General features: G+C 54.5%; 1 protein-coding gene and 1 long non-coding RNA gene across 3 annotated transcripts in view; one reads left to right on the plus strand and one right to left on the minus strand.

Moving 5' to 3' along the window:
- LOC114806325 overlaps positions 1–11,830 on the minus strand; it is a 44,371-nt gene extending 32,541 nt beyond the window's left edge. The window contains exon 1 of the long non-coding RNA XR_003754349.1: positions 11,756–11,830. This is a non-coding gene — a long non-coding RNA (uncharacterized LOC114806325). The remainder of the gene's footprint in view (positions 1–11,755) is intronic.
- On the plus strand, positions 11,074–14,116 carry HAND1 (heart and neural crest derivatives expressed 1). Of its 2 annotated transcripts, none has more exons than XM_007655331.2 (2): positions 11,074–11,863; positions 13,094–14,116. In XM_007655331.2, the coding sequence occupies exons 1-2, from the start codon at positions 11,312–11,314 to the stop codon at positions 13,193–13,195; spliced, it is 654 nt and encodes a 217-aa protein (XP_007653521.2). In that variant the 5' UTR covers positions 11,074–11,311; the 3' UTR covers positions 13,196–14,116. The 2 variants fall into 2 exon arrangements, with proteins under 2 accessions (XP_007653521.2, XP_028905644.1); XM_029049811.1 differs by having other exon boundaries at positions 13,097–14,116.
- The last annotated feature ends 6,082 nt before the right edge of the window (positions 14,117–20,198 follow it).

A 20,198-nucleotide genomic window follows, 5' to 3' on the forward strand; every position in this document is an offset into this window, starting at 1 on the left:
AAATACCGAAAGGGGGAAGGAAGGACAGTGCGGGAGTTTCAACCCGCGGTAAAATAACATGAAGCCTAAGCCGCTGTTCAAATTCTCCTTTCAGAGGGGAATAGCTTGGGAGGCCATTGCAAGACTCCCTAACCCGAAGTTTGCTTCCGCAACAGTTCTGCCTCTTCGCGGTCAAGATATTCAGCTTGTCCCGAAAACCACGGCATCGCCTGGACCCGATGCGGCTCCTCGCCTCTCCTGTCCCGACCCTCTGGCTGTCGCTGACAGATCCCCCACCTACCTGCGATTTTAAAATCCCCCCTCCTCGGGGTGATGGGGGTGCGGCAAGGCAGGGGAGCCCGGAGTTCGGGCGAAGGGTTTGCCTCCGGGGGCTCAAGACAACTTCCAAGTTATTTTTTTTCCTTTTCATTCCATCGGGGTGGACTCTTTCGATGGGATGCGTTTGTATTTGGGAGTGCGGCCGTTTTTAGCCGGATGCCGTCCGAGCTGTCGACCCGTTATATACGCGGGCACGTGTTGTCCTTGGGCAGATAAAAGAGGCCTCTAAATGAAATCGTCGACCACTCGGCCGGGCCCGGTCCTGGCCGGTCCTTGCGGTGGGCGCCGGCCCGCTCCTGCCACGGGACTGGCCAAAGCCTGGTATCCCGCTCCGGGCTCTGCAGGCTCCGCAAGGACCAGCCTTTCCCGGCTCCGGTCCATGGAGGAGAAATATGCGGGTTAGCCAGACAGCCGCCTTCCAGTGGGCTCCGCTTCTGCTCTTCTCGCCTATAACGCTCCCGGCCAGGAAAGCCGGAACGGCTGGGCCCTAGGAAAGCAAGAGGAGGAGTCCCTTTTTCCCCCCTCCGGGATTCCCTCTCCGGGATCGGGAGAGAGGACTGTGAGCCCGTCGCTGGGCAGGGATTGTCTCTATCTGTTGCCGGATGGTACATTCCAAGCGCTTAGTACAGTGCTCTGCACAGAGTAAGCGCTCAATAAATACTATTGAATGAGGGTGACTGGACTGGCTCTCCGCTGGAAACGGGCAATCCCCGTCGCGAACGAGAGAGCTCGTGTGTGCCCAAAGATTTGGGTGCACCGGGGATGCGTGCGAACCGGGACCGCGCGACTGCCCACCGATTTGGGTGCCCAGAAAATGTGTGAACAAGACCTCGTGGGTGCCCCAGGATTTGTGTACACGGGACTGGGTGTGAACCGGGAGCCCACGAGGGCCCGAGGATTTGCAGGCACGGAAATGTGTTAACTGAGACCTCTTAGGTGCCCAAGGATCTGTACGCAATGAACCCGTTGTTGGGTAAAGATTGTCTCAATCTGTTGCCGAATTGCACTTTCCAAGCGCTTAGTACAGTGCTCTTCACACAGTAATCGCTCAATAAATTCGACTGAATGGAAACGTGTGATCCGGGACCTTTGCAGCCCGGCGAGTGTGATGTGGAGGTGGCCCTCCTGAACCGTGAACTCTTGGCGAGCAGGGATTGCCACTCTCCATTGCTGAATTGTACTTTCCCAAGCGCTTAGTACAGTGCTCTGCGCACAATAAGCGCTTAATAAATACGATTGAATGAATGAATGAATTGCGGGGGCTCTCTTGGTATGGAGCGCTCAATAAATACGATTGAATGAATGAATAAATGAATATCAATCAATAGCATTTTTTGAGCACTTACTGTGTGCGGAGCACTGGACGAAGCTCTTGAGAGAGTGCAAGATAACAGAATTAGCAGACACGCTCCCTGCCCCTAACGAGTTTACAGTCTAGAGGGAGAGACAGACATGAATAGAAATAAATTATATGTATTTTATAGATATGTACGTAAAAGCTGCGGGGTTGAGGGTGAGGCAAATATCAAATACCCAAAGGTCACAGATCTAAATGGCAGACTAGTACAGTGCCTGGCTCGTAGTAAGCGCTTAACAAAATATCATCATTATTATGATTAGATTGGGGATGTGGGCAATCCGCCCCCGTGGTCCTTGGGGGGCGGGTGCACCTGGGGTAAAACCGGCTCCAGGTGTGCTTTGGCGCTCTGTAAAAACAGGGGCTCCGGGGATTTGGAAACCGATTCGTCCTCAGTCCGGGATGACAGGGCTGGAAGCTGGGTATATCCATCCCCGTCGGAGCCCATCCCGATAGGGATTTAACCGTCTGGTCCCCTGTCGCCCCTGTACTTTCCTGGGGCGGGCGCAGTCCATAAAGACCGGCCTGGGCCGGGCCTAAGCGGGATCAACCTCCGCCAAAATAAATAAATGATGGGATTTGTTAAGCGCTCACTGTGTGCTGAGCACCGTTCTAAGCGCTGCTGTAGATACAAGCTAATGAGGTTGACCCACGTGGGGCTCACAGTTTTCATCCCCATTTTACAGATGAGGTAACTGAGGCACAGAGAATTAAGTGACTCACCCAAAGTCACACAGTTGACAAGTGGCAGAGCCGGAATTAGAACCAAGGAGCTGAAGCCGGCGCGCCCTCCCTACAAGAGAAGCAGCGCGGCTTAGTGGAAAGAGCACAAGTTTGGGATCGTGGGTTCTAATCCCTCCTTCGCCACTTGTCTGCTGTGTGACCTTGGGAAAGCCACTTACCTTCTCTGGGCCTCAGTTATCCCATCTTTAAATGGGGATTAAGAATGCGAGCCCCATGTGGGACAACTCATAACCTTGTATATACTCCCGTGCTTAGAACCATGCTTGTCACATAGCGCTTAACAAATACCATCATTATTATTATTACTATTATTACAACGCGTTCGGGTGTCTGGCGGGCGAGGGGGCGGAGAACTCTGGGGGAGATTTACGTCCGCCGCGCCCTTTTCGGGACCATAAATTCGGGGCCGGCTGCACCCAACCTGTGAGTTACGATTTTTCAAATAAAGATATTTTCCAATCAAGCCCGGATCTGTTTAGCTTGAGAGAGTCCCGAGACAGACGTCCATGGATGGAAAGTACGCTGGAGGAAGCGGAGCTGGGGCTCGGCTCAGACGACATAAAAACTTCTGTAAACACGGTGTCATTTACAGGCTTCGGAAGAGAAAGGGAAGAGAGGGGGAAGAATGAGAGAGAGGGGAAAAAATAGCCCGAGATATATATTTAATTCTACCTCCAGCCCACGGGTCTTGTCCCTACGGGAAGACGCGGAAAATTTAATATTCTTTTTTCCATGAGCTGTGATTTATGCGAGCCATTAGGCACGGGCAGAGCCGGGTTTACCATAAATAGATCGGGTGTCCGCCGAAGGAGTTAGGGGGCTTTTTTTTTTCCCTCTCCTTTTCTTTCGGCGGAAGAAGGGAAGGGATTTTTCGACCCCCAGAGAGAGGAGTTGTGATTGAGTTTGGTTGGATGTCCGGGTGGGGGATCTGGGACAGGGACGGAGGAAGGGAGCCCGGACCCAGGCAACGAGAGCGCCAGGGACACTCTGATCCTATCGGATCGGATCGGATCGGATCCCGGGGGAATCCTCTTCTTCCCCGGGATCTCAGGACCCCCAGCCGCCGGGGGTGGGGGGTGGGGGGGAATCCCAGGGTCTCTGGGACTCAGGTTGGGGACGGGAGGGAAGGGCAGGCAGGTGGTCCGGGCTCCCTCTCTTCCTTCTCCTCGTCCTCCCTCTTACTATTTCTCTTCTTCGTCTTCCCTCTCTTACTCTTCCCCTTCTCCTTCCCCTCGTCCTCCCTCTCTTACTCTTTCTCCTCGTCTTCCCTCTTTTATTCTTCCTTCTCCTTGTCCTCCCTCTCTTACTCTTTCTCCTCTTCGTTCTCCTCGTCCTCCCTCTTTTATTCTTCCTCCTCGACCTCCCTCTCTTACTCTTCCTCCTTCTCGTCCTCCCTCCCTTACTCTTTCTCTTCCTCCTCTTCCTCCCTCTCTTCCTCCTCCTCCTTCTCGTCCTCCCTGTTACTTTTCCTCCTCCTCCTCCCTCTCTTCTTCCTCCCCCTCTTCTTCCTCCTCTCCCCCCACCTCCACCCCCGCCGGCCCTGGGGGTCCCTGCCGAGCCAATGTCCACCTCCCCGGACCGGTTCTCATCTGGCCCCGGCCAGATCCCGAGGGTCAGAAGCAGCAGCGCGGCTCCAAATGGAAAGTCATCGACACTGTTTAGACCTGGGCGAAAATATTTAAGGGATTTGCGCATTATTGCTGCCGGGTAAATGGCCGGATCTGATTTATGGCATGTTACAGTGAGACGCGAATACAAAAGACAGGGGGAATATTTTACGGGACGCTAATGTAAACAGCCCGGCTGCAGAGACCCTTTTTATGGAGTCCCTGTAATTACCCGGGATCTGACAAGTCCGTGATTTACAGGCTTATTTAGATAAGGGGTCCGGTGCGGGGATTCGGGATGGCGTCAAGGTCACAGGACCCGGCAGGATAATGTTTCGCTCCGCGGCAGATAAGGCGATGCCGTTGCGTGTGCCCCTAGTCGTCGGCCAGAATGGGGCCGGGCCCAGCCCCTCTCCCTCGCCATCCCCTGTCCCTCGGTTCCTCTACCAGAGGCCAGAGGCTCCCGTCCATCAGTCTCCCCCACCCGTCCAGGGATCGGGCCAGGGAGGTGGTGGGGCCAGGGCTTTGGGATCTGGGAAAATACAGCTGTGGTACCCGGGGCAGGCTGGAGCGGCCTACTGGTATTGATGGAAGAGGGATGGCGTGGGCTCATGTGTAACAGTTAATGTTTTTTGGCACTGCATACGTGTGAGTGTGTGTATGGTTATAGATATGGTATCAGCCTTGTAATAATAAAAATGATAATGATGGTATTCGTTAAGCGCTTACTATGTGTCAAGCATGGTTCTAAGTGTTAGGGTAGATACAAGGTAATCAAAGCTGTCCCGAGTGGGGCTCAGTCTCAATCCCTATTTTGCAGTTGAGGGCAAAGAGAAGTGGCTTGACCAAATTCACACAAGCAGACAAGTGGCAGAGCCGGGATTAGAACCCATATCTTCTCACTCCCAAGCCCGTGCTCTTTCCACGCTGCCTCAGTAGAGAGAAGGAGGCTTTGAAACGTGAGCCTGTGCGAGTGTGAGAGATGAGTTGAATGCAGGTAGAATACTGCCTATCTTCAGGTGTGTGCCGTCTAATTGGAGAGGGATGCGAAAGACAGGTATGGGTGACGTGAAGGCATACTGGTGAGCGTGTTTATAAGATGGAGCAGTGGAGATGACGAGGTGCAGTAGAAAATAATTGCTGTCTGCAAAGAGGGAATTTGTGTCTAACAGGTGTGTGTGGATGCATGCCAGTATGCGTGTACATGTGCTTAGGGATGAAGAGGAGGCAGGTGAGAAATTGCACATACAGGTGCACACACATCCCTCTCCTCACCCTCCTTTCCCCCGCAAAGCCCTCGGAAAAGGAAGCTTGGTGGGTTGCCTGGCACCTTCGGCTGGGCCGCTCCGAGGGGGCCCTTGGCCTTCTCCCTCTCCGGGGCCTGCTCTGCATACAGTAAGCGCTCAATAAATACGATTAAATGAATGAAATAATGAAAAAAACGATGAAAAATGAAAATAATGAAATGAAAAAAATTCCACTTCATCTTCCTCGGAAATAGGAATTTATGCCTTGAGTTTTGATAAGATCCCGGGCCGGAATGGGGGTTTGGGGGCTGTCTCCATCTGTCGAGCTTGAGGCCAAATTCAAACCGGGGGGCCCTGGCGGGGGGGGACCGAGCGGGAAAGAAGGAAAAAACAAACGGATGGACGGATTCAGGAGCCTCTTGCTGGGAAGGAAAGCCCCTTGCTGGGCCATAAGACAGGGGCAGGACCAGTCCGGTTTAGGGACGGAGGGGTCGGATTGGGAGCAGGGGGACAGGAGATGCGGGGCGGCTACCCCAGGCTCAGTGAAGGCGGGCGGGATGAGGCGAACCGGATCGCAATCGAGGGCGAAATTGGGCCCAAAGAAACACCCCGGCGCCGGCTCTTCGGCCCAGTTCCTGACAAGCCCCCAAGCCTCCCTGCCCCGCAATCCCATCCTTCTCCCCTCCACACCTCGGGCCTGAGCCCACCTGAAGGGACACCAGACGACTTGTGATGCTCCAAAATCAATCCACCCAAGGCGCAGACCTCCCGGCGGGAGGGGAAGGAATTCGGCCCATCAACTCATCTCAGAGGCCTAACCGCGGGACGCCCACCCGCTCTTCCCCGGGGGAAGCCATCCGGCCCGGGGGATCTGCTCGGGACCAGGGAGGTCTCAGCTGGGGCCCGGAGGGAACTCCGAGAGACGCCCGATGCCCATGGAACCACTAACAAGAATGAAAATGTGCCCCCTCCCCGCAAGTTGGTGACGGATACAAGCGGAGTGTGTGCTCGCCCTGTTCCTAAAACAGCCACGTCCCAATAGAAAAGTTGAAGGTGTGCATACACACGGAATAATAATAATAATAATAAATGATGGTATTCGTTAAGCACTTACTATGTGCCAAGCCCTGTTCTTAGAGCTGGGATAGGTATTAGGTAATCGGATTGTCCCACGTGGGGGTTCACGGTCTTAATTCCCATTTTACAGATGAGATAACTGAGGTCCGGTGAAGTGGCTTGCCCAAGGTCACACAGCAAATGGCAGAGGCGCGATTAGAACTCACGTCCTCTGCCCCCCAAGCTCTTGCTCTTTCCACTAAACCACGCAGAAGCACGCGCGCACACACACAGAGATTCACACACACGGTGGGTATTCCCGTTTGTCTGTATTCAGGGCACTTACAGCATCGCTCAAGGACGTGTGTTTAGAGCACATCACAGCCGCAAAACCGCACACCGATCCTGGATTTATGATTTGTCTGGATATGTGCAGCGCGTGCGGATGATAACCCTGCACACTCACACTGTATGTGTGTAGTTGTGTGTGTGTGTGTGTGTGTGTGTGTGTGCGCGCACGCTCAGTGGAGGGGCGGGCCGGGCGCTGTCTGGAGGCCTGGGTCGGTCCTGGAGCTGAGCAGTCTCCTCTTCCCTTCGCTTGTCTTCTCACTCCTTCCCAGCCCGCGAGGGGACTGAGGTGCTTTCGTCTCTCTTTATCCTTCTCCTTACCTACTGCACGCCCGCAGCCCGGTGCATGCATCCCATTCAGCGGACAGACACACACACACACACACACACACACACACTCTGCAGCTGATTTGCGGGCCTGGAAATGTGCGGTCTCAACTGCGCCCACTCGAGCGCCATCTCCCCGAAATCTCTACTCCAAAAGGACTGACCCATTCCTGATAGCGTGGACCAAACTCTCTCTCTTTCTTTCTCACTCCAGCTGATTTGCGAGCTTGGAAAATGACGAGTCCAGTCCCTTACGCACACAAGGATCGCGGTTTTATTGCGCGGCTTCAATTGCGTCCACTCAGCCGTCATCTCCCCGAAGTCTCTACACTCAAAGAACTGACCCATTTCTGAGGGCGTGTGCCACACAAACACACAGACACGTACACACACACTCCACCCACAGCGCGTGGACTCAACAGAGACTTGGACATGAACGGCCTATATATAGGCATGTGCACTTCGAGTACGAGGCCCGCAGATTCCACGGGGGCACCTGCCGGCCTGTGCGCTTTACCCGTGGGAAAACTTCTTCCTTGGAGGACTCCTGGTGGCCTTTCAGGCTTGCCCATTCCCCACCTCCGCACCGTCCCTGCAGCTTTTCCCTTCCCTGTTACCCCTGCTGCCCCCTTAATAAAAATAATAATAATTATGGTATTTGTTAAGCGCTATCTACCGAGCACAGTTCTAAGCGCTGGGGTAGTTACAAGGTAATCAGATATTCCACGTGGGGCTCACAGTTTTAATCCCCATTTTACAGATGAGGTAACTGAGGCACAGAGAAGTTAAGTGACTTGCCCAAGATCACATAGCAGACAAGCGGCGGGGCAGAATTCGAACCCACCGTCCTCTGACTCCCAAAGCCCGTGCTCGTTCCACTAAGCCACGCTGCTTCTCCTGCTTCCCCTTGCCGAGCCGAGGCCGAGCTGGCGGAAGCTCCGAGGGGCAGGAAGAGCGGCTGTGGCATGGGGAGAGAGCTGTAAATAATAACAATAGTGGTATTTGTTAAGAGCTTACTACGTGCCAAGCACTGTACTAAACCCTCGGATGGATAGAAGATAATCGGGCTGGACACAGTCCCTGTCCCCCCTAGGGCTCACAGTCTTAATCCCCATTTTTCAGATGAGGTAGCCGCAAAGTGAAGTGACTTACCCAAGGTCACCCAGCAGACAAGTGGCAGAGCCGGGATTAGAGCCCAGATCCTTCTGACTCCCAGGCGGGAGCTCGATCCTTTAGGCCACGCTGCTTCTCCGGGGTTTTATGAATCGGACGGATGGACGGGACGAGCGCTTTGCGGAGGGAGAATGACCGGGACCTACCTGACCCGAGTGGGAGCGTGGTTGCCGGCCTGTGTGTGCCCATGGACCCCAGCGACTCGGGAAGTCTCTTCCCTGGGCCCTGCCTCTCTGAATTACTCTTCTTTCTCTGTCTGAGCCTTCCTGGGGTGGCCCGGGTATGTGTGTGTGAGTGTGAGTGTGTGTGATTGTGTGTTCTCCCCGGGCCTGTGCGCTCCGACATGAATCAGGCATTCTTGAGCCATGACTGCAGCTCTGCCCAGATGTGCGGGCGGATCTCCGGAGGAGGGCTTCCCCGGGGCCCGGAGGGGCGGCCGGCCCCCGGCACGGGGGAATAGCCACCTTGGCGTTTTGGCTACAACACGGGCCTGGGAGTCGGAAGGTCTTGGCTTCTAATCCCGGCTCCGACACTTGTCCGCTGTGGGATCTAAGGCCTGTCACTCCTCCGGGCCTCAGTTCCCTCATTTGTAAAATGGGGGTGGAGACTGCGAGCCCCAGGTGGGACAGGGGTTGGGTCCAACCCGATTACCTTGTATCTACTCCAGTGCTTAGAACAGTGCTTGACACATAATAAGCTCTTAAATATCATCATTATTTTTATTATTCACTTCTCTGAGGTAACGGGGAATGGAGATGGTGAGCCCCATGTGGGGCAGAGACTGTGTCCAATTCAATTGCTTGCCCTCTCCCCCCGCCCCCCTCCCCAAAGCGTTTAGTACAGTTCCTGGCACATAGTAAGCGCTTAACAAATACCATTTTTTATTGTTATTATTATTACCTGGGGCATCCGAACTGCGCCGGGACTCCCACGTCCTCCGGCTCCGGCGCCCTGCTGGCGGCCCGCCAGGGCGGGGATGGGATAGGGGCAGGACCGCGAAGCCCGGGGCGGATAAGACGTCGGCTACAGTCCGTCAAGAGCCTCCGATGGGGTCCCGGTTTAAGCGGAATAACGGCTCCGACTCGGTTCCGGGGCAAGCCCGGCCCCTCTGAGGCCTGCAGGACCGTCCTTCCCCAGGCCCCTTCCCCGGGCCTTCCAGACCACGGAGCGCGGGGGAAGTTGCCCATTCCGAGCGCTGGGGAAGGGGCGTCCAGGCAGCTCCTCTCCAGCTGGGGATTAGGGGACCGGACGCGTGGGACCCTTCTCCGGGAGCTCAGGGAGATGCTGTAGGCCTCCGCCTCCCTCCGGCTGAAACTACGAACCCCATTCGGGACAGGGACCTGATTAACTCTGTATCTACCCCAGCGCTTACTACAGGGCTTGACTCATAGGAAGCGCACGAGGTCAACCACCTCTGTTACTAGTGTGCTCTCCCAGTCCATTAGTAAGCACAGTAAGGGCTCAGTAAACACCGTGAATTGATTGATTAAGTGCTTAGCAAATACCCCGATTATTATTAATCATGCTGAATAAAGGCATTAACAAGAATACTGTCGGAGCTGGAGTGAGGACGAGACGACCATGACGGCGATGGTGATGGCAGAGATTGCGCCTCCAGATCAGGGCCCGTTCCCGCTCTTTAGCACTTTACCAACACTCTTCTGCGGGTGAATGTCCTTGAAGGAGGCGTGGAAGAAGTAGCCAGGGTGGGAAGCAGGCAGGAGAACATCCCGGGGACCCCGGGAGATCCTTTCTCCAGACGGTGGGCAGGGAATGTTTTATGGTTGCATCGTTATCATGTTCTATTGTCCTCTCCCAAGCGATTAGTCCAGTGCTCTGCACAGTGAGCGCTCAATAAATACGATTAACCGACCGACCTCCTTGACGACTCCCACCAGTTAAATCACCCCTGTCCCATCCCCAGCATCTCTTTGCTCTTCTCTCCGACTCTGGTCACTACCCTGCCCCTTCTCCGGCCTGGCCTCGGGTGGTCTGGACGGAGAGGGAGGATGGGTCGGGGGTTTAGACTGCGAGCCTGTTGTTGGGCAGGGATTGTCTCTATCTGTGGCCGAACTGTACATTCCAAACGCTGAGTACAGTGTTCTGCACATAGTAAGAGCTCAATAAATACGATTGGATGAATGAATGAATGAATGGATGGATTAGATGGCACTGTCTGGGTCTGGGAGAGGCCGGTGGGTTGTCGGCTCAGATAGGAGCTTGCCCCGTCCACTCCACGCATCAACCTGTGAAGCAGCGTGGCTCGGTGGGAAAAGCCCGGGCTTAGGAGTCCGAGGTCATGGGTTCTAATCCCGGCTCCGACACTTGTCTGCTGTGTGACCTTGGGTAAATCACTTACTCTGCAATAAAATGGGGATTAAAACTGCGAGGCTCACGTGGGCCAACCTGTTTACCTTCTATCTACCCATCGAACAGCGCTTGGCACATAGTAAGCGCTTAACAAACACTAAATTATTATCAGCCATCGATCGATCCTTGGAGGTCTCAGTCTGGACCCGGGAGAGGCCGGTGGGGCGCCGGTTCAGATCCAAAGGGCATCCATCGATCGATCCCCTTCCCTGGGCGAGCTGAGCTGGGGGCGAGCTGAGCTGGGGGCGGGCCACCTTCCCGCCTCCCCCCACCCCCGCCCCGGGCCTTCCTCCCCCTCCTCCCGTCCCCGCTGGAGGCCAAGAGCAAAGTGGCGCCCAAAGCGCAGCGCAAACCCCCTCCCCCGCCCCCTGCCCGCCGGATCCGCCCCCCGCCATTGGCTCGGGGGAAAAGTTGACATCAAAGGCGCGGCCCTATATAAACGGGGGCCGGGAGGGAGGCTGCAGAAGGGTTAAAACGCCCCCCGCATCCCCGCGCCGCCGCCACCGGGCCGGCCTCCGAGGAGCCGCAGGGGGGTGGGGGGGGGAGGGGGCAGGCCAGCGCTGCCCGAGGCCCGGCCAGGACCGGCCGCCCTCATCCATCGTCCCCCCAGGCCCTCCAGGGCAGGGGCAGAGGCAGGGCCCGGAGCAGGAGGGCCAGGGCGGCGGCGGGGCCATGGCTCGGTGCTAGGGCCGCGGAGGCCCAGCCAGGCCTGGGGGTGCGGGGTCGGAGGTCGGGGTCCCGGGGCCCCGCCGGCCGGTCCCGCCATGAACCTGGTGGGGAGTTACCACCATCATCACCACCACCATCACCACCACCACCCGCCTCACCATCCCCACCCGATGCTCCACGAGCCCTTCCTCTTCGCCCCGGCCTCCCGCTGCCACCAGGAGCGGCCTTACTTCCAGAGCTGGGTGCTCAACCCGGGGGACGCGTCGGCCGACTTCCCCGGGGGTCCCGCCGCCGCCGCCGCCGCCTACGGGCCCGACCTGGCCGGGGGTCCGGGCCCCGGCCGCAGTCCCGGCCGGCTGGAGGCCCTGAGCGGCCGGTTGGGCCGGAGGAAAGGCGCGGGGCCCAAGAAGGAGCGGCGGCGCACCGAGAGCATCAACAGCGCCTTCGCCGAGCTGCGCGAGTGCATCCCCAACGTGCCCGCCGACACCAAGCTCTCCAAGATCAAGACCCTGCGCCTGGCCACCAGCTACATCGCCTACCTGATGGACGTCCTGGCCAAGGACGCCCAGGCCGGAGACCCCGAGGGCTTCAAGGCGGAGCTCAAGAAGGCGGACGGCGGCCGGGACAGCAAGAGGAAAAGGGAGCCGGTGAGTGACAGCCGCAGGCCCCGGAGGGAGGCCCCGCAGGAGGAGGCCAGAGGCTCTCCTAGTCTGGCTATCAGCCCGGGAGGATGACAGTGCCCGTCCCCCCCCGCCCCCCGCGCACACCCTCATCGTGATAATTATTGTCGTATTTATCGAGCGCTCACCGTGCGCCGGGGTGGGTCCAGGCAGATCGGGGTGGACGCGGTCCCTGGCCCGCCCGGGGCTCACGGTCTCAATCCCCATTTTCACAGACGAGGTAACCGGGGCTCGGAGAAGTAATTGAGGCACAAGGCCACGGAGCAGACAAGTGGCGGAGCCGGGATTAGAACCCATGACCTGCTGACTCCCGGGCCCGAGCTCTAGCCACTGGACCGTGCTGCTTCCTTCACACAAAGGCGCGCACACACGCCCGGCGCTGAGTTGGGGGGCTGCGGTGGTTGGGTAAGGGTCTCTATCCGAGCGCTAGGTTCCCCCAGCAGGGATGCCAGGTTCCGCTGGGAAACTTGGGAACATGTCCGCGGCCTCTTTCTTCACCTCCAGCGGAGACAGAGAGGGACAGAGAGAGAGAGAGAGACCCTCCCCAATTTCGCGTCTCTCTCCAACTCTGCTGGGGACCCCCACCCAACTGCCAGAGTTGAGGGTTTGGCCGAGCAGCAAAGGTTGGCTGTAGAAAGGAGAGCTAAGGCGAGGGGCTCTAGGGCGGGGGCAGGAGGTAGCCCTGGCCTAGGTGGGGTGGGGGGGGGGCAGGACCGGCCATTCCGGGGCTGTCGCTCCTGTCCCTAGGCGAGGACCGGAGCCAGAGGGACCCTCGGCCGCCTCAGCCGTCCCGGAGGAGAGGGAGAGAGAGAAGAGGGATGGGAAGGGGGGAGGAATTGAGAGACCTCGTCCATCTCAGGCGCCCAAAGTGAAATTCACCCGGCTGGGCCCTCTCCGGAGCGTCCCAGTGTGGAGCCGTGTCCACCCGGGCCAGCCTGAGGCCTCAAGCGATCCCGCCCTCTAGATCGCGGCGAATAAAAGCAAATTTATGACCCTGTTTGCAAGAGGCACAAACAGAAATCCGGGCCCTCAGCTCCAGCCCCGGAGTAGCTATTCCCACCCCGAAGCGGTGGGACCCGATCCGTCGCGGGGATGATGTCCAAGCGCAGCTTTAAACTTTTGTCTCTCTGGTTTTTTTTTCTTCTTTTCTGCCTCCCCCCCGCCTCCCGTCGTCGACCCCTGCCCCCCTCCCCGCAGCAGAGCGAAGCCTATCCCCATTCTCTGAGTCACGGAGAGAAAAAGATTAAAGGACGGACGGGCTGGCCCCAGCAAGTTTGGGCTCTGGAACTAAATCAGTGAAAAGAGAAGCCGTGGAGAGAGGAGCGGGCAGTTTTAAAAAAAAAACAAAAAACAAAGCCAAAAATCCCAAACCAACCCATCCCAGACCCCAGGACCAGTGGGGGAAAGTCACATTCGTTGTCGTTGTTGTCGTTTTATTTTTAATTTTATTACTGTTTTGTTGAGCACTCTTCAGGCTGGGAGTTAGCCCACAGCACACTCTGATCACGTGCAATGTCATTTAATTTTTGTTTTTAAATGCGCCGAGAGAGAGATAAAATATATATATATATATTTAGGTGTATATATCTCGATCGATCCGTCGGGGAGAAGGGGTGGGAGAGGGCGGGTCCGGGGTGGCCCTCCCTGCGAGGAGCCGAAAGGGAGCGGGAGGAGCGCTCTCGAGGATCGGGAATGATTTGGCTTGGAGTTCCTTAGCCAACTCCCAAGGTTCCCCCCACCCCCCAAATTCCCAGTGCCTTCCTCTCCCATCCCCTCGGCCGAGACGGAGTCTCCCGATCCGGCTTCGTTAACTCTCCCCTTCCCTCCCGAATCCGTAGTGAACTGCAATAAGATAAACACTCTGCCCATCTTCCTAGCGAAGTCGGAGGCAGCGGATTCTGCTACGAAGCCCGCTCCTCTGCGACGTCTTTGTTGTTGTCGACGCCGGTTCATTTTTACAGTGTTGGATTGGTCCCTGCACTTCCTTTACCGCCTTCAGAGGGAAAAGTTTTATTCCTTTTTTGTGTAAATAAAAACTTTTTTCCATGTTGTTGAAAAGTTTTTATGTATTTAACTACCTAAAGTGCCTGCGGTCGGGTTTATCTGTAATGTCCTTTTTCTTTTTTCCTACCTCAAATCTGTACGACCACTTTCCCCGCAGAACAGGTTTGCAAGTCAGATATTTATGCTCGTGATTAATAAAAGTTTTCTGAAAGCGGAGCAGCCATCTGGCCACTCTTGTCTGGTGGTAGCCTCGGCCAGTCGGTCCGTTTGTCCGTCCTTCCGTCCGACTTTCTGCGCTCCCGCCGCGGCCCAACGCACTCGCGATTAGCGGGTCGACTTCCAAATCCAGTCTTTCGTGAAATGACAGACGGAGCCAAGAAATAGTTTCTTTTAACGCACATCCCCTTGTCCCGAATAGATCGGAGACTTGGAAAACGACAGCACGACAGGCAGACGAGTTCCCAAAACCATTCCGGGAAAAGAAAGATCTGGACCGATATAACTAACGCCTGTCTTGTTCGGTTCATGAATTAACATGTGTGTGTATGCAATACATGGATACATGGTATACCAGGTTTACGCGCCCAGAAACTCATCACCCTGCATGTATATGAACGAAAATGGAATTACGCCCGTGGATGTGCCTAAATGTAGACACCCATGTCAGTGTCAATCACAGATTCAGAATGGAGGCGTTGGAAGGGACCTCTGCACACAGTAAGCGCTCAATAAATATGATTGAATGGATGAATGAAAGATCATTTGTTCCAAACAATTGCTTCTATAGGACTTTTCTAATGTAGTGTCCAAATGGAGGGGGGTGTGTGTGTGCATGTGTGATATTTGTTTGGTACATAAAGTTTAAATGTGTATGCCGTAAGCATTCACGGCGTACGGGAGTTATTGTGCATATGTAGGTGTGCCTCTATATTTTTGTTCATGTTGGTAAATGCGAACATAACATTTAAGAATGTACATGAATGTTTGTGCGTTTGTGTGTGTTCGCGTGTAGGTGCGTAGGGATACGAGCCTATGGGCCGATGTAGATGTCCGTGTTTGTGGTTCACGTCAGAAAAGCCCAGGAGGAAGGAGGGCCCCGGCTGGGGAGTTCCACACCTAAAGAGCCCGGGATTTCCAGCCGGGACGAAGATAATACTCGTGGACCTCTTATCCCGACTTCGGGCTCCGTGGCAGCCTGTTCTAGGAAGGTTCCCGAATTTCCTTCTCCATCTCAACTCCTCAGAATTACCGAGTGGCCGGAGATGTAGGAGCGCTCTAATTCGAAGAGACTCAAATTTTGCCCTGGAGTCCAGGGGCAGGGAGCGGCCCGGCCGACCCCGGGCTCTTCTCCTGGTACCCCGGGCCCTTCTCCAGGCAACCCGGGCTCTTCTCCTGGCACCCCGGACTCTCTGGGCCCTGGGGGAGCCCGCCCGCCCCGCCGGGCTCCAGGCAGCAGAGACGACGCTCTGGGTCCGAAAGTCAGTGGATTTGCTGAGGCGCTTTCTCACTTCGAGCCCCAGGCGCACCCAAGGCGCTCATGCCAATCTCCTTCGGGATCTGACTTTGGGAGACACTCCCGTGGGCGCGGACCAGGCCGGGAGGAGCGGAGGGACCCCCGCCTGCTCCTGTAAACCCTCTCCAGCCCCAGCTCCAGCCCCATCCCCAGCTCCAGCTCTGTCCCAGCTCCAGCCCTATCCCCAGCTCCAGCCCCATCCCCAGGTCCAGCCCAGGCCCAGCCCCATCCCCATCCCCAGCTCCAGTCCCATCCCCAGATCCAGCCCATCCCCAGCTCCATCCCCATCCCAACCCCTGCCCCATCCCCAGCTCCTGCCCCATCCCCAGCTCCTGCCCCATCCACAGCTTCAGCCCCAGACCCATACCCAGCTTCAGTCCCATCCCCATTCCCAGCCCCAGTCCCATCCCCATTCCCAGCCCCAGTCCCATCCCCATTTCCAGCCCCAGTCCCATCCCCATTTCCAACTCGGGTGAATATGAGCCTCTATTAGGCGCGGCCATAAACACCGGGGCAACGGCGGCGGGGCATCGAGCGGCTTTCCGGACGCTAAAGCGTTAATAAAAGGTGTTTTATAGGGACGGAGAGCGCCGGGCCCTGAGAGGGAGGTGGAGGGAGCGGAGGTCAATGTCTCTCCTCTTTCCTCGTCCCCACCTTTCTCTTCTCTCCTCCTTGTACAGAAGGAGAAGGCAATTCCGCTCCCCCTCCCCACGACCCCCTCCCACCCCCTCACTTCCCCATCTCGGTCGGCAGGGACATCAAAAAAGCCGAGCGTTTTAACGAGAGCGACACCTCGGTGGTAATGAACCCCAGCACGTCCCCCTCCCAGGACCCCTGCCCTATCCATCCATTCATTCATCCAATAGTATTTTTTGAGCGCTTACTATGTGCAGAGCACTGTACTAAACGCTTGGAATGGACAGTTAGGCAACCGAAAGAGACAATCCCTGCCTAATGACGGGCTCACGGTCTAAACGGGGGGAGACAGCAAAGCAAAAGCAGAACAAAACAAGACTAGAGAAGCAGCGTGGCTCAGTGGAAAGAGCACGGGCTTTGGAGTCAGAGGTCATGGGTTCAAATCCCGGCTCGGCCATTTGTCAGTTGTGTGACTTGGGGCAAGTCACTTAACTTCTCGGTGCCTCACTTACCTCATCTGTAAAATGGGGATTAAGACTGTGAGCCTCTCGTGGGACAACCTGATTCCCTTGCGTCTACCCCAGCGCTTAGAACAGGGCTCGGCACATAATAAGCGCTTAACAAATACCAACATTATTATTATTAACATCAAGATAAATAGAATCAAGGAGATATACACCTCATTAACAAAATAAATAGGGTAATAAATAATATGTACAAATGAGCACAGTGCTGAGGGGAGGGGAAGGGGGAAGAGCCGAGGGTGGGGGGATAATAATGATGACATTTGTTAAACGCTTACTAATTAGAGAAGTAGCGTGGCTCTGTGGAAAGAGCACGGGCTTGGGAGTCAGAGGTCATAGGTTCGAATCCCGACGCTGCTACTTGGCAGCTGTGTGACGGTAGGCAAGTCACTTCACTTGTCCGTGTCTCAGTTCCCTCATCTGTAAAATGGGGATTAAGACTGTGAGCCTCACTTGGGACAGCCTGATGACCCTGCATCTACCCCAGCGCTTAGAACAGTGCTCTGCACATAGGAAGCGCTTAACAAATATCAACATTATTATATGCAAAGCACTGTTCTCCTCTGATTCCTCTCTCCAGCCCGAGACTCCGGATTCCCGCATCCCACTGGCGAAGCCCCATCCCGGGCTCATCCCCACGGAGAGCGGGGATCCCCCCCCTCCCCGCAGCCCCCCGGGGCCCGGCCCCAAAGACGACCCACGCCCCTAAGGCGCTTCGGCCCGCAGAGGCGCCGCTATTTTTAGCGCCTGGAAGTATCCGAAGCACGGGAAGAATTCGCCCCGGCGCTTCCTCCGGGGGACACGGACACGGGTCCCCATAAGGACCGGCCGAGCGCCGACGCCCACACTCTGCCAGCAACCCCAAAGATGAACTGTGGGCAGCGAGTGTCTCTATTTGTTGCTGAATTGCACTTCCCAAGCGCTTAGTACAGTGTTCTGCACACAGTCAGCGCTCAGTGCGATTGAATGACTGAATGGTACTTCTCAAGCGCTTAGTACAGTGCTCTGCACACAGTCAGCGCTCAATAAATACGACTGAATGAATGAATGACTAAATCGCTCCAGCCACCCCAATGGACTGCACAACCCCCCCACATACACGCACAAGCACACTCTCTCTGATTTCCCATCCTATTTATAATTATTCCGACCCTCGATGGACACACACACACACACACACACACATTCATACCCACGGCAGACTATGTGCCCTTTGTGGGCAGGGATTGTCCCTCTTTATGCTGTTTTGTACTGTCCAGGCGCTTAGTACAGTACTCTGCACACAGTAGGCCCTCAATAAATACGATTGAATACGCACAGATCCAACTTGCTCCCCCATATAATTTCTCCACCCTCACAAGGGGTTGATGGCGAGTGGGAGAAAGAAGCAAGGGGAAGCCACAAAAAGGAGACAAAAGTTTCTCTCCCATCCAACAGAGGAGCCAAACAGCGGAACGCTTTACTGTTTCGGAGGGTCAATCTGACTGAAAACCGAACAAACTCTACACAACAATCCCTTCCTCCCCAGGCACTTCCCACGGATGCTTACTGAGATTGCGAGCCTCAGGTGGGACAAGGATGGCGCCCAACTTGATGACTTGTATCTATCTACCACCCCAATGCTTAGAACAGGGCTTGGTACAAAGTGCTTGAAAAAAGAAAACCCAACAAACAAAGAAAAAGAGGAATTCTCCCACACTTTTACCCCCCTCTCTCAGCAGTCAGAAGCAGTTCCCTTGCCTGGCTTCTGCAGTCAGGATCCCTAGGAAGGTTGATGAATTCGTGTTTAAGAACTTTTAGAGGATCCTCCCTTGCTGAGCTTCAGCTGCAGGATGCTTGTTGTTTTCTCTTTTGTTGTTGCTGTTTTAAATGGTGTTTGTTAAGCACTTACTACGTGCTGGACACTGCCGGACACTGGGGTACAAGCTATTCAGGTTGGACACAGTCCATGTCCCACATAGGGCTCACAGTAATAATCCCCATTTTACAAATGAGGTACTGAGGCACAGAGAAGTTAAGTAGGTCACCCAATGTCACACAGCAAACACGTGGCAGAGTCAACATTAGAATCCAGGTCTTTCTACTCCCAGCCCTAGCATAGCCATGCTGCTTCTCTGGATTTTCCAAGAAGGTATTGTTGTTTCTAGAACCTAAACCTAGCCTAGGTGGTGGATCCTTGGTTTTATCAGGCCTAGTTGAGAAAGGATCCGCTATTTTCCAGCAGTAAAAAAAAAAAAAAGTTCCATAAATATTCTCTCGCTACTCTTCATGTTCTCGTGCCTGGCTGTGTTTCCTCTTCAGAGTCTTTCACATGGTCTTAAGGTTCTCATGGGTTATGCTAAATTCTACCTGAAGCTGTGTTGTTTTTGTTATTTAATTAAAAGAAGGAAGCATTTGGAGAGAGAGAGGGAAAGAGAGAGAGAAGAACTGATAAGAAAACTTGAATACAGTATGAAAATAAGCAGAGGAGATGAAATATTTTAACCCTTGCTGTTATTTGTACAATCACTGCAGAGTATCATTAGAATAGTTGGCAAGCCTCAGGATTATAGGTTTAATTAATAGTCCTCTGAATTATGATAATGTCCAAAGAGAAGCAGCATGGCTTAGTGGAAAAGGCATGGGTCTTGGGTTCTTATTTGGATCCACCACTTGTCTGCTGTGTGATCTTGGGCAAGCCACTCAACTTCTCTGTGCCTCATTTACCTCATCTGTAAAATGGGGATTAAGACTGGGAGCCCCACCTAGGAAATATGAATACCTTGTATCTACCCCAGTGCTTAGAACAGTGCTTGGCACATAATAAGTACTTACCAAATATCAATTATTATTATTAAAACAGGGTTTAGAAGAACTCACAGCATACTACACACCACCTACCAGAAACTTTCTTTCCTAACCCTGAAATCTATTTACACTTCTTAAATTAATATCATTCTCTGGTTAAAGACACAGCTAAACAAAACAAAACAGAAACACCCCTCAAACCAAATCCTCTCCCTCTTGATTTTTTGGGCAAGACTAGATCAGGTGGTGGTGGAATTGTGGAGCACCAGGGCTAAGGAGACAGGTTAAGGTGAAAACGAAGGTGGAAAGACTCAAGGGAGAAGGCAGGACTGTAGGAGCCTTTAAAAGGTTCTTATTGGCAGGGACAGATCATTAGCTGAGTTTAGAGTTTTTCTATAAATCCCTTTAAATAAATGAGCCTAGATTTGCAGGCTGTCCCTGTTGCTGATGGGTGATATTTAAATGGAAGTGCCTTGCAAGGGGAAATATGTACACCCAAAAGTGGCAGGACCCTCTGTGCTCTCACCCCATCTCAAACCAGCCCCGCTGATTTAAACTCAATTTGTGTGAAACAGTTTCAAGCCGAGAGAGAGTTTTTACAGCTGAGTCCTCTCAACCCATAAAAAGCGAAGTTTATATGGGAAATGGTGAGACTTTTAACTACAATACAAAGTGTCTAATGTAAACAGATATATACACTATATAAAGCTCATACAAATATTATTTAAACAAATAAGAACTGCACACATTCATCTAGGCAGAATGGACTCCAGGGATCTGCATTTCAGATCAGCTGAGAAGACGTTTCTGTCAATGGAAGAGCCGGTTCTATTAATGT

The sequence above is a fragment of the Ornithorhynchus anatinus genome, chromosome X1, assembly GCF_004115215.2.
Source record: "Ornithorhynchus anatinus isolate Pmale09 chromosome X1, mOrnAna1.pri.v4, whole genome shotgun sequence".
Taxonomy (NCBI): domain Eukaryota; kingdom Metazoa; phylum Chordata; class Mammalia; order Monotremata; family Ornithorhynchidae; genus Ornithorhynchus; species Ornithorhynchus anatinus.

Coding starts and splice junctions, on each gene's coding strand:
- HAND1 (XM_007655331.2), top strand. CDS start 11,312: ATGAACCTGGTGGGGAGTTACCACCATCATCACCACCACCATCACCAC. Junction 11,864..13,093: donor GCAAGAGGAAAAGGGAGCCG/GTGAGTGACAGC, acceptor CCCTCCCCGCAG/CAGAGCGAAGCCTATCCCCA.